Raw genomic sequence first — 14,320 nt, forward strand, 5'->3', positions numbered from 1 at the left:
TTCTGGCATTTTCTAAGCCTTGAATGCTTGAAAACTTCGCAACCTTAAGTGTTTCCATAAACTATTCCGTATTTGTAGTTATTTATATGGTGATCCAAAGTGCACATGACATTTTGCAGAAAATAGAGCAGAACTGTAATTCTTAAGTGTTTGCAGTCTAAATTTATATAAGTTACAGCAGGAGGTAGTAACAAACAGTAGGGGTAACTGGTAAAAACATAGTGCTTACTGCTTAGGTAGCAGTGGTAACCATAGTATGTTCCTAAATGTGGTTTGGAAACCAAAATTTAGGTGGGAGTACTACAATTATAATGAAGCTAGGAATGCTGGGAATTTAGTTGTGGCTACATTAAATGCACTTCTTTGCGTGATTTTATTTGTTATGGCCATGTCCTAAAGGAAGTGTACAGATTTGTGAAGACGCTGGCCTGGACTTCAGCAACTTGAATCAGTTTCAAGTTTTGTAACAAATTTCTTTTGATAAGGCTAAGTCATTTAAGGCCATCTTTTCAAAGGCACTGTATCAAATAAAGATACAGAGGGGCAAGTCCCAAAATTGAAAAACTTTGTTGGACATCTGTGGTTGCCTCAGTTTCCCCCTTGGACAGTAGATAAAATATTTAGTACCTTTCCATATGCTCATATTATATAATTCATTGATACATTCCTTAGATCTAGTCCCCTTCTTTGTGTATTTTCAGTGGCAAATTTGAAGGGTCCCTGATTTTGGTTTGGGCTCCAGGTGAAACTGTGGTGGCGTCTACTGCTGCTAAAATACAATGCTATTACAGAAGATGACTTACTGTCTTCATTATGAATTAGAGAACTATTACTTTCTTGGCCTGTTTGAACTCTTGTTTAATCCATTTCCTTAGGGGGATTATTTCTAATAAACTAAATATCAAGTGGTATGTTTTTACTTCCTTCATTGCAGCCTGGACTTCCCTTTTCCCCCAAATTACTTGTCAAAACTGTGTGAATGAAAGTATTAATTCCCTGACGAGTGAATTGATTATATATAATATTATGGCTCTTATATCATTGTGTTCATTTCTTTGTTATTTTATATATGTCGTATCCCTTTTTCATGTGCGTAAAGTGTCTCTACAGTTTGTCATATAGTACAATAGTACTTCTGGTTAATCTGATATGAAGTGATGGCATTCAGATTAAAAGACAGATCAGGGAACTGTGTGATCAATTGCCATTGTAACAGTAATACATATAGTGACAATAACAGGCATTTGGAATATTGTGTTGGTATCATCCACGCTAATGCAATGAAGCAGATAAGAAGTTACAAGAAATTACACAGAATTATAGCCCATTAAATTCAATGGGATTTTTGTTGGGATTTTTATCAGGATGTAAAATACAATCTTTACCTTTAGGAACTTACAACTAAGAGTATGTAATCATGTAGAGAGACTGACAAGTGAAGATTAGTGACAACTATATATTTTTTTACGTTATTACGTATGTATTTGGATATTATTTACTTATGTCCAGTAGCAGAACAAATTGAAAGGCCTGAAAACAGCTCTGATTTGGAGTCTATTGCATTCAAATTATAAATGTGTTATCAAGAAGTTATCATCAAGAAAACTTTGGAAAGAATGTAAACTATGTAACAAAAAACATTTGAGAGGTGCAAGTAATATAATATTAGCTTTAAAAAAGAAGAAAAAAAAGAGGAAAATACCCTTTGCGTAAAACTCAGAAGGGGGGCCTGAATTCCGTACCTCTTGAAACAGTTGTATCCTAGCAATTCTAGGTAATAATAATAAACGTAACAAAAGTTAAAATGTAGTAGTTAAATGAGCTATAAAAATTAAGAGTCCATAATTTGTATTGCATTGTGTCAGGTAATCTGATTAAAATAAAATAATATTTGCACTTATTTGTATTTGGGAGAAAATGATATGTAGCTGTTTGAGTGGTGCTACATATATTCCAAGCTGGAATGAAAATCACATTGTTTTGACTGAGTTGTTTCTGTATCCATGCAAACCATCCTCATCACTCTGTAGTTCTTACCTCCTTAACACAACAGGGGTTTTGTCATTTGAAATCAGTGGATCCAAAGGCCCCATGGAGAAGGAAAGAGGAAGAGTGATTTGAAAAAAGAAAATGTAACAGTCAGCTTTAAGAAGAAAGGGCATTTTCCTCATAAATGTTTTCCTAAATGGGAATTTTTCAGTGCAGTGTTTTGCTCGTGTATTTGGCAGTCGCTTGGAATCAAGTGCAGACTTGTGCTACATTGTGGGCTTGGCAATGACAATTTGTGTGTGTGTGGTGCTTTAGTTATATTAGCCCTGGAGGCAGAGTTAACACTTGCAGTGGGACAAGAGTATTTGCAGTCATCAGAGAACTTTGCAGTCAGCTTCAATAACATCACTCCATTTTTTTCACTTTTTTTTAACATTTTTTTTGGCAGCAAAGCTCTTAGTAGAACCATCTGTCTTTCTATTAGTGTTTTTGAGTCCTGTTTTGAAGCTTCTTTGCTTGGCAAAGTCACTTTCATCCTTGGAAACCATTTAAAAAAAAGTTCTGTGGCTTTTTGCCGAAGAAGAGTACTATGCAAAAATTCCACACGGCTGTTCATTTTTGTTCTAAAAGAATATAGTTACTTTGTCTTTGTCTTAAAAAAAAAAAAACACAAAACAACAAAAACATGAGGAAAAGGCAGACATTGGACAATTTCAGGGTGACTGAGTGGGGACAGAGAAGAAATCACATTTTATGTGTTTTTTTTTCTCCTGCAATCCAGTTAAACCACATACGTCTTCTAGTTAACAGGATCAGAATAGAAAGGAGAATACTGAAGTAACAAAAAATGGATCAAGTTAGTTCAGTGAGTGGAGCTACATCTACTGTAGTTTCAGTCCTGATCTTAGTCTCCCGCTGCAAGAATTTCCATCAACAGTGCTCTTGAACTCCATCCTTGCAATTTATTTCAGACTCTGAAGGTGCAGTCAGCACACACATAGGTGTTGACAGGTCCTGGCATAAATTAAGAAGTTACATTCCCAAATTCCGTATCACTCTTCTGCCCCTCAAGTGTTGGGTGAACTGGGACATCTCCTGGATCTTCAGCAGATTAGGTTAAAACAAAATTAAATTGCTGTACTCTGAACTGTGGCAGCCCAGGAGCTGACACATGTTCTCTTTTGCCAACTCTGCTATGCAGGCAATAACGAGGGGAGTAACATCATGTTATGCTGCTGGCTAAAAAACCTAGTCTAGCAACACCCTAATTCCCCGTGTTTCTTAAGGCTACAGACCACAAACCAAATTTTAATCTGTGATAATGTATCTATACCTCTAATGCCTCAGCTTTACAGTGCCATTACAAATCTTGATGACCTCTCTTTAAAAATGAGTCTTTCTCCCTTTACTGACTGATCTCCTAAGAAATAAAGTTTTACTTGTTAGTACAGATTTTTTTTTTGGTTAAGACCAGCCATTTAGAAGTTCAAGCTAGCAAACTATTCGTTTCTCTTCTGTATGAAATACAAAGATGATGTCCATTTGTAGTAATTAAAAGCTCTGACAAAACTTGGTAAAAGCAACAGTATTAGCTGTAGTGCCATGGCCAACTTCCAGTTTAGATGACTAATTTCTGCATGTCTTAAGTCCCCTGCAGTATTCACTTACAATATAATATTTTCCATTTCCTGACTTACACTGTTGTGTACAGTTGCTGTGCAAACTTGAACAGCTAGCACTTTAGACATAGCTGTATTTTACTTGTGAACAAAGTGTCTCAGCTTTATTTTTTACCATCTCAGAAACTTCATCTTTTCACATGTATGGATATGTGTATGTGTACGGGCAGCAAGATAGTATGGGCTGTGCATATGCTGTGCATTACATATGCACATATTCTTACTTCTGTGTGTGCGTGGATCTTCGGGTATGTGTTTGGGCTTAGTCAGGGTGAAAGTTACTACTTGAGACTGAGATCTAGAAATATTGTTACACAATACAACAAAACAGGAAAAAAACCACCCTGCAATCAAAGAGAACTGAGGCATTATGGACTGGGGGGGGGGGATGGGACTGGGGACTGGGGGACTAATTAATTGGGATATAGGTATGCATTAGTGCAGTCTTTTGATTTATTTTGGATGAATGTAATTCATATGAAGTGCTATGATAATTAAGATGAGGCTGAATAGTTGATGCTACTGGAACACCCCATTATGGAGGAGCATATTTAGATCTGACCTCTCAGATTAGAAGCAAGAGAAAACGTGTAAGCAGACATTTTCCCCAGAAAAAATTCCACGTTTGATTTTCCCTCTCCTGTTCAGCAGGTCCAGGGTCAGCTGCCTCCATTAATGATTCCCGTATTCCCTCCAGACCAACGAACCCTAGCAGCAGCTGCTCAGCAAGGATTCCTTCTTCCTCCGGGTTTCAGCTACAAAGCGGGATGCAGTAAGTCCTGTAGATATTTTTAGCTGGAAGTACGTATAGGGCAGAATTTCATGCCAGTCTGTATAAAAATATCACCTCGTTTAGCCCAATGGACAAAATCGCTAACTTGCACAGATGACATTCAAATATAGAATTAGTCAGGATCATATGAGAAAAGGTTCTCGGAGAGACAAAGAAGTGTATTTATCAATGTAACAGCGAAACATGCCAGATGACAAGTAGATTTCTGCACCTTCTTTCCGATAGGTCTTTCTGACAAGTGAACATGCTCATGACCACACATACATACATTCATCTGAAGAGAAGCTATTTGAAACTTCCCAATGAATTTCAACACTGTTATAAGAAAATATGTTTTTTCCTGAAGCAGTCTGCTTACTGTTTGTGAGCTCAGGGTCTATTCTAGTCTCTTTCTTCACACAGAACTCACATTAATCTCAACGGGGATTTTGCACAGAGATCAAAGATAGCATATGCCTTTCAGTTTGATGGACTAACACAAACCATGAGTATATTTATGAGAGCCTAAGACTAAAAAATATAGCATCTACTTTTTTGCTCTTTGAAAGATTTGTATTGTTCTCTACACTCTCCAGATTTTTTGGAAATTTTATTTAAGCCTTCTATAGGATCTCATGTTCCTGTCAACAAGATGCCAATAAATACAAGTTAAAGATTAATCAAGGAACTTCATTTCAGTGAATAGATTTAGCTACAGAATGAATTTCATAGACTTGGTTTCATGCATTTTTGCTTATCTAATTCTTCTGATATCAGTTTCCTACTGAGTTAGCTAGGACTTGCTTGTTCTACCATTCTGTCTCTAGTATGTCTGTTTAGCTTTTTTATGTCCATGTCAATGTATCCATCTGTATCACTGACTAACTCATGAATTCATCAGTTGTTTTGAGTTATTCAGTGCTTGCTTCTGCAGCAGCTTTTTAAAATTAGAATGTAAAAAGATTCCTGTAGTTAAACTGGCTTAGCCCACAATTTCAGATTTCTTTCTGCAACATTGTAGATACAGTACTAGAGTGAGAACTTCAGTTCCTTTGGCCACTAATCCCTTTTCCTAATACTTTACAGATGGGGACCACTACTGAAAATTATTGTTCAAAACACTTCACCTCCCTCAGCAGCTGCAGTGCCAAAGCATAGGCTCATTCAGTTCTTCCAGTGATTTCACACTCATTCTTTCTCAGATGGGAGAAGTAGTGATTCACATTACAGAATGTTTAACTGAAAGCCACATTGAATATGAATGCTACCATAACTGTAGGCCTGGAAAAGGTCAGGAAAGCACCCTATTAGACATATCTGGCAGATTAAATTAGTTCCATGTTAATGCAGTCTGATTTAAATAGAAAGAGTTGAGGTTGTTTTTTTCTTTCTTTTTACTGCAAGTACATTAAATCTAAGGCGGTCCTATAGTACCTCACATCCATGAAGTACACATGACATCACATATTTTAGTAACCTTGAAAATGAAAAAGAAAAAAAGAGCAAAGTTGCTGCTGCTGCTGCTCCTAGCAGTAAGGCTTGGAATTAACAGCACGCCAAGGTCTAGGACTGAGCAGAAGCCAGTGGAAAAAGACAGCTCTGTGTTTGGTGATTCCCTGGCATGTTTGACTAAATTTGACTGAGAAGCTGAGGGAAAGTGATAACTAGTCCAAAGGGTTTTTTCTCTTCACTCACAGTTTAGTGTAAACAAAAGCATGTATGTGTTTAGCTACACCTAGAAAGCTTGTAGCAGTGAAAAAAGTAGCTGCCTTAAAACCATGACATAGTCACATCAAGTAATGTTTTTGACAGGCCATTAAAACATATTTCTCCTACTTTTCTGCCTGCCCTTCTGTTTATCAGGCCTCTTGGCAAAGACATGGTAGATGGTAAAACAAAGAGGTTTGGATAAAATTTTCTAAAGCACCTGAATGTTTTCAGAGACTAAATCCCCATTTGAAAAGTGACAAGAACACTAAGACTGAAGGATGTTTAGTGAACATTTATACTCTAAACTCCAGGACAGTCACCTATGTTAGCTTGAACAGAGCTAAAATGGGTACCAATGTAGCACTGCAACAGAGACCTCACAGCAGATTAATTTACTCAGCTTCTCAGCATGTTAAATGCCTAACTCTCAGAGCGTTCACTTTTTGGAAGCAAGCCTGCCAATGAACTTCTGAAGTTCCCACCACTTGCATCTTTAGCCGATTACAATTGTATGTTTTAAATTTGGTTTATGTGCCTTGTGAAAATGGAACCTCACTTTCTACATCTTTCAGGTCCTTTTGGAAAATCTGCCCTTATTCCTGCACTGATAGATTTTCAGAATTATTTAGTATGGCTGATCCATAGACTTCCCTAGTGATAATTCTATTGTTTACTAGCATTAAGAACCTGCACATAGAAACAATAAAAATCTCCACGGGACAATTCAGTTCCAGTCACAAATAACTAAGAAGCACACAATGGAAATTTTCATATACTATTTCTCAATAAAAGGGGGATTTGAAAATCTGGAGGGAGAAAGAAAGGGGAGTTGTCATGGCAAATAACCTACATTTTCGTAGCTAACTAATGACTTTGAGTTCCTTGATTATGGACACCCAGCTGGAGACACCTTTAAAGGGCCCTAGAAATTATACTGTTTTGTGCCCTACCCCTTTGAAAAATCAGATCTCCAAAAACACATCTCAAACTGAGAAGCATGCCATCCAAGGCACTCCAGATGTATTGTCACTTGCGCTATTGGTAACACCTCATAGCTGGATTACCTGCCTTCTTCTGCCTGTAGGCCAAGTAGTTGAAGAGATAACTGCCTCCAGTTGCTTCTCACTGTGCCTCTAACTTCTGACATACTGGCCAAGCTTCTTGGTTGAGCATTCCCTCCCTTGTTCCTGTCCAAAATGGGATAGCGAAGAACTTCTGTTTAAACTGTTTAAGCTAAGCTGGCTCATTTTAATGGAAACATGTTGGGGAGTGATTAAACAAGCGGCTTGGTCACAGTGGTAACCTTTGGCAGGGGGCTGTGAGTGTAGATGATGGCCTCCTCAGCCAGCACAGCTGCAGCTGGAAGAGAATGTGTGATCAAGCCTCGAGGTCAGTGAAAGAGAAAAAAGGATGAATACCTAGTTATACTGCTATTTTTGTTTCATTCAGCTTCCACAGTGAAACTAAACTAAATTATTTAATGCTTTCTGTTTCAACTGTCCATCTCAGAGCAACAGAGGTCAGATGTCTGTCTCACAGCAATATCAGAGAGTGTCCTCTCTGTCCAGTCCTCAGCTAGTCCTTCCCAGTGGAATAGAGATTTATCCAGAGACAGATTGTGGAAGGGAAGAGTACTATTTTCTCTATGCATACTTCCTCTTTTGAAGATTTAACTGAAGATAACACAAGAATAGTCATCACAAGTCACAGCAGTGGCCCGTGTAGATGCCTCTCATAGCAGATAGCTAAAGAAGAATAGTAGAACAGGGCAAAAGTATACCCTTACTCTGTCCCTATATGCTTTGCCAGATTCCAGCAGTCAGGGGCTCAGAAACTTTCTGATGCAGTGGTGGCATCTTGGTGTAAGAGCTACTCTTATCCCTTGCTGAAAAGAGAGGATTACCTACTTCAATTCCTATCTGATTAGAAATATTCTAGAAGGCTGAAATGGTAATGAAAATATAACAATACCAATCTCTAATATATGCACAACAGATTATTTATTTACACTTTGCAAAATATTTTGTGAAAATGCATAAATACAGGAAGTACAGGGGTAAATATTTTCCTCATGGTTACATGGCAGATCATGGTCTCTGACTTCCAGTTCAGTGTAGTGGATTTCCTTTTCTTTCCTTTTCTCCATAGCAGATCGTGTTTGGGAGTGGCTTGGGTTTTCATTTTGTTTTGTTTTGTTTTTTTAAACAGATGGTTTGCATTACATAAGGGACAATTTACACAAGTTGACACTTCCCCTTTTTTTCCCTACGGCATATTGTGTAGTGGTAAAGTTGGCAGAGAGAAAGGGAGGAACTTCTATTAGGATTACATTTCTATTTGAAAAAAGACTCTTGATCTATGGTTCCAGTTGATTTTTGACCTCCATACCTAGATATAATTACAAGGCTGTGTAAAATATTTAACATTATTATTTACAACCAAAGCATTTTTTCCATATTACAAAAATAAGTTGGCAGTATGTGATGTGACTATATTGCCCGTGACTAGCAAGAAAAATACTGGTTATCTGTTTGCTAGATATCTGGTTATCTATTCGCGTGTGAATATTATTTATTCTAATTTTTGTGCAAGTCATTTCTTTATAAAGAGATGATGTTTCAAGGCAGGGTGATAACTAAGTTAGTGACCTATAGCATGTGCAGTTGTTAAGAGTTAACCCCAATATCCTCATTATATTAACCAATTGGGCTTTACCAACAGATGATCTCCCTCCATTTCAAGTGATGTTGAAACCAAACAGAGCCAGATCACCGTATTTCCCAAATTGTAGCAGAACTTCTCCTACTCTCAGACTATGCAGAGTGGCTCAGGTCACTTAACCCTTCCAATTTTTGTGAGCTGACATTCCTTAACCCTATCATCTGCTACTAATGCTGTTACTAGCTCAGCCCCACTTGTGGTACTTGTTGTGGGAGATTTTACCTGGGTAATATACCTGACTCCCAGCATTTTAGCAGTGGCAAGTGAAATGTCGGCTCTACTGAGGTTTGAGGAACTGTTGCTATTGACTTCATTAAAGCCAGATTTCACACCAGATGATACAGATCTGCTAGGGCCACTCTTAGAAATAATTAGAATTTATTTAGAGCTAACTAATATTTGCAAAGTGCTTTTAAAGCATAAAAACAGTGTAAGTGATTGAAGAGAAGTAGTTTTGTGTTGTGCTCTCTAAAAGCTGCATAGTTCCACCTCAGAGAGGCTGTTCTTCTGTTGTAGGTAGTGTGATCTTTTTATGAATGCATGTATGTGTAGATTTAATGTGGGACATTAAGGTAAGATTGTCCCCTATATAAGAGATAATGAAGAGAATGAAATAAAAACTTATGAAAACAGAGGGGCCTGCTTCTGGAGAGCTATTTACAGAAAACACAGAAGGGGGTAAGCTGAGATTAATGGTAAATTGGATATTCTTCAACAAATATAAGCAGAATGCTCCAAGATAGAATGCTTCCCCATGCTTCTTCTGAGGCTATACATTTCCGGTCCTGTTTACAATTAGCATTCCCCTAAAAAACACAGAATAGCCCAGACTTTGTAAAGAAGATAGATACTCCCTATTAATGATGCTGACTAACAGTTATTTAGGAAAACTGCATGCCATTGCTTCTTTAAACATTTGGTGATCCCTTTAAAAAGGATATAAAACGTTGACTAGCCACTTATGGCAGAGTGGTGTCAACATTTTTCAGTATGGTTGAAGCTGTTGAATTCTGGATAGTTTCTTGTTTAGAGGATGAAGAGCAACACATTTTGTTTTCTAAACTGAGATGTGCAAGAAATGGAATTATGTGGGAATTTTTAGGCTTTGATTTCTTTTTTCAGGAAACAATAGTTACTAATATTGTACTTCAAAATGTTCTGGAAGTGGGATTTGTTCTGAATATTCAAAAATTCTCAGGAAAGTTCCTGCTTCTAGGTAGCCTTTTATTTGCTGATACCTATGTTATTTTCATGGAATTATGCCAAATTTTAGGAACAAGAACTGTTTTTCTTTGCCCATTCCTCCTCTCCCCTGTGGATAATTTGTTGTAACAAATCATATTGTGTTCCCAGTCAGATGTCATCAACATGGGGTTTTCTGAAAGCACTTTAATCACTATTTCAACCATATCCAATTAAGGGGAAAAAATGTGAATATACAATAGGTACATTGTATGTTTCTTGCATATCAGCTCATTGCTGCTGGAAATGTTCTAAATAAGATCAGACATAGAAAGTCATTGATGAAATATCTAATTACCTTTTAAAATCGGCAAAAATATGTAAGGTGAACAAACCAAGCCTAATAAAATTAAAATGTGCTGAATTTACTGTTCATCTATTTTCTGAACAATATTTCCTATGTCCAGTAAAAATGAAACTCCCACTTAATTGGTTCCTCATACAGCACAATAAAATTAATGTTTAGGAGTTAAATACCATAAACTTCCTCAGGGAAATTTGCTGATGTATCTCTGTTTTTTAGTTAGTCACATGTTTCATTGTTTAATGGAGTATCATGTGGACTGTTTTATAAGCTTTTCTGTATGCAGTGTCCATGTGTCTGGCTTCTAAAGAGACTGAGTGCTAATTTCTGATTTAACTGTGTCAGCTGTATCAGCTGACACACAGGTCGTTGACAGTCACCAAATCACAAGAAAAAATATTGACATTGGTATGCTTTTATCAAAATGACAAAAATAGGAACCATTTGTTGTGAGGACCACATACTGTAGCTTCTTTATAAAGATGCTAGTCATCTTTCAGAGCTACTGTTTATGCCTGGGAAAAGAATGAGCATATGACTAAACTCTCATGTTCCCCCCCAGGATAAGAAAAGGATAATAGCATTGTGGATGGAAATAGCAAGAATGAGGGAGTTTTGGTAACAACTTTGCCTTTTAGCATACATGAGAATGTGTCACTTTTGTAATGCTGCAAATGCATCAAAAAGCATCGAGATCATAAAAAATAACAACACAACTAAAGACTGCTTTCAGCTGAAAGAACCCCAAAATCTAGCCCCMAAATCTATGTGTTGCCTCTCATGATAATGCTAATAAACACAATATAGATAGAAAAAGTAATGGTCCTGTGAGAACAGGCTGATATTTTCAGTTCAGTTTCTAGGCAGTAATAGATGTCTGATGTTATGGCCCTATTATTCATAGTTGGGCAACCAAATAAAAGTCCTGATTTTTAAATTCATGAGCCTGTACAAACCTCTGTGGAAATACATTGGTTTTCCTTGCTTCTCAGTGCTTTTGAAAAAGAGTCATTTATTCAACAGATATAAAAGAAGATTTGGGCACCGCAGTAATTATAAGACCATAGGATTTTTCTGGTTGGAAGGGACCTCAGAAGGTCTCCAGTCCAAACTCTTGCTCAAAGCAGGGTTGTCTATGAGACAAGACCAGGTTAGTCAGAACTTTACCCAGTCAGGTGTTGGAAACCTCCAAGGATAGAGACTGCACAACCTCTATTGACATCCTGTTCCAGTGTCTGACTGTCCTCAGGGGGAAAAGGTTTTACTTTTTGTCAAGTCTGATCCTCTCTTATTTCAGTTTATGTCCATTATCTCTTGTCCTCTCACCCTGTACTACTAAGTATAGCCTGGCTCCATCTTCTTGATGACCTCCTCACAGGAATTGGCAGGCTGCTCTTAGGTCCCTCCAAAGCCATCTCTTTTGCAGGCTGAATTGGCTGTATAAAATCCAAAATAAACAAATGGCTTGTAGGTAGAAGTCAGTCAATGCTGTCTGGAACCATCTTCAAAGACAGTCAGGAAACCAGTTTGGATTCCTTTTTGGAAGCCACTAATGGTATCGTCTTCATTCTCTTTCCCCTAGTTTTTCTAAACCCCCAATGCCTAAGGCTGGAAGGTAGGGAACAGCGCCCATATCTTCCAAGCCTCCTGTTATTCATGTTACACGTCCACCACCACACCAGAGAACTGAAAGTAAAATGGTGATGAGAATGAGAATGAATGAATGCTGAGAAGAGATGCTGTGGCTTACCTGTCAATTACCCATCATCTATAATTATTGATTATAAATATACTTAAGTAATAAATTGAGTGTAAAATTATTATAGCTTTTTCTAGAGCTTGTCAAAAATAAGGGGAAGATAATGTAGAGTTCCTTTTCATTCAACAGAATCTACTAAGAGGAAATATTTATTCCTGTATGTTTCATGAAATTTTGATTAGCATTCTGGTTTGGGAAATTATTATTTAAGAATCTGTTTTTGTTTCCTACTCACTACTTTCTTTACACTATTTTCTTTTCTTCTTCTCCTTCCATGACCTCCAACTTTTTTCACTTTTTTCCCTGAAAGAGAAGTAGGAAGGAAAAAATAAGTTAAAAAATGTTTGGAAATAAAACCCCTACTTCTCCTTTTCTGGTTTCATTTTTTTTAAAGAAGAAAATTTCAGGAAAAAGAGAGTTCTATTGTTTCATATAATCAGGTTCAACCTAAAAATCTTGTCAAAACACTATAATTTAACATTAGCATGTAACTTGATTTATATAGCAGGTAAGACAATTGTGCCTGCTCTGAAGAGCTTGCAGCCTGTCAGGAGACAAGACAAGGCACTAGGGGGATTACACCATGAAGGAGAATAAATGAGATGAGTGACAGAAAAAGGAATACAAAAAATGCCTTATGAGTTTAGGTGAATGGTGCAACACACATAATGTTAGCTCCTACGCTTTCTTTTCTCTTTTAAATAAGTCTTTTAATTTTTTTAAACTTACTTAGCTCATATGATAAAGTTTTGCAAAATCCATAAGCGGTTTAAGAGCCTCTGTCTTACTCTCACAAGTATACAAATTATTTAGCATCCACAAGCTTGGTAGGTAGTCAGTTGAAAATTAAGATCCTAAACAGAAGGTTGTTGTTTTGTATTTTGGTGCCTGGGACAGGATGTCAGCTTGGCTCTGTACCACAACTTACTGTAGCGGAGAAGTGTTTTCAGTGGAGGATCATAGACAGAGTTCATATAAAGAGTGGTTTAAATATTATTTTACTTAATGAAAAATCCTCATGTAGGCAAGATTTTAGTTTATTTTGGGCAAGGATGAAGGTGTGAATTGAAATCAAAAGAAGTGGCATGGCATAAATTATCAGGAAAAAGATTCTGAGTATGTTTATGGAAGATGGACCAAAGAAGGTGTAGAGAAATAAAGAACTGGTCCAGAATTGAGGGTTCTGCCTTGTCCTCTTTCCTCCCTAAGCCATGCCTGGCTCCTGGCATTCTTCTTTGCTCACGATGTGTGCCAACACCTTTGATATAGCTCATCTAGGCTGACACATACCCTTCACTTCTTTACATACTGTATCACCAGTACATGTGTATTTCCATGTTCTTTTCATGTAGTCAGTCTTGAACAATTCTGTTCTTCAAAATGATGTCACATGGTAGCTGGGAAATAGCTATGTATTAGAGAAGCATTTGTCAGCTGATGAAATAATTTTTGCCTTGTTGTTAAAATAAAAATTTCAGCCTCTGACCTGCTTCAGATGCTACCATATAGCTTACTAAAGACATAAAAAACAGCAAAATTTCTCTCTGATACTATGTTTGTAAGAAAAGTCCACTAATAATAGCAGATAGTTTGGAACGTAAAAGAAATGCACAAAATGTTTCTTTTGTTGTTTGAAAGATTCAGGGAGATACAGTCCAGCCTGCTTCTACTGCATTAGTACCTTGATACTGCATTTTTTGAATTGAAGTGTAATACAGTTTTTTGAGAATTCATTGATATTTTCAGTGCAACAAGCTTGTGAATGGCTTGGTAAATAGCTGTTTCTAATAACTGTATATCTTGCCTCACATTCCTGAAATGTTCCCAGAGCTTGGGAAAAAACTTAGCAGCTATTTAGATCTAAAAATAAGATATTTAATGAAGTACTAATGAAATAATTAAGAAATGCATTTCCCAGACTTCAGAGTTAGCTAAAACTGCTTAGGCAAAACCTTAAGTCCAATATGGGAGTAAATTTAAGGACTGTGGAAAGAGATAACTTGTTCTAGAGTAGCAGCAAAGAGCAAGTAGGTACGTATTTACCAGAGGAAACTCAAAGCCTTTGCTAGCATTTTGAGAGGTGGCACTGTCTCCTGCATTACGTGATGTGAGCATGGAACTGCTTGGCCTCCTCATGTATATAG

The 14,320-nt window shown here is 37.1% G+C and overlaps 1 protein-coding gene across 1 annotated transcript in view; it reads left to right on the forward strand.

Moving 5' to 3' along the window:
- Positions 1 to 14,320, forward strand: part of SOX5 (SRY-box 5) — a 453,937-nt gene that overhangs the window by 350,884 nt on the left and 88,733 nt on the right. Inside the window, exon 7 of the mRNA XM_026066897.1 lies at positions 4,320 to 4,440. Coding sequence (XP_025922682.1) covers positions 4,320 to 4,440 — 121 coding nt within the window. The remainder of the gene's footprint in view (positions 1 to 4,319; positions 4,441 to 14,320) is intronic.

Source organism: Apteryx rowi, unplaced genomic scaffold (assembly GCF_003343035.1).
Source record: "Apteryx rowi isolate R43461 unplaced genomic scaffold, aptRow1 scaffold_25, whole genome shotgun sequence".
NCBI classification, from domain to species: Eukaryota; Metazoa; Chordata; class Aves; order Apterygiformes; family Apterygidae; genus Apteryx; species Apteryx rowi.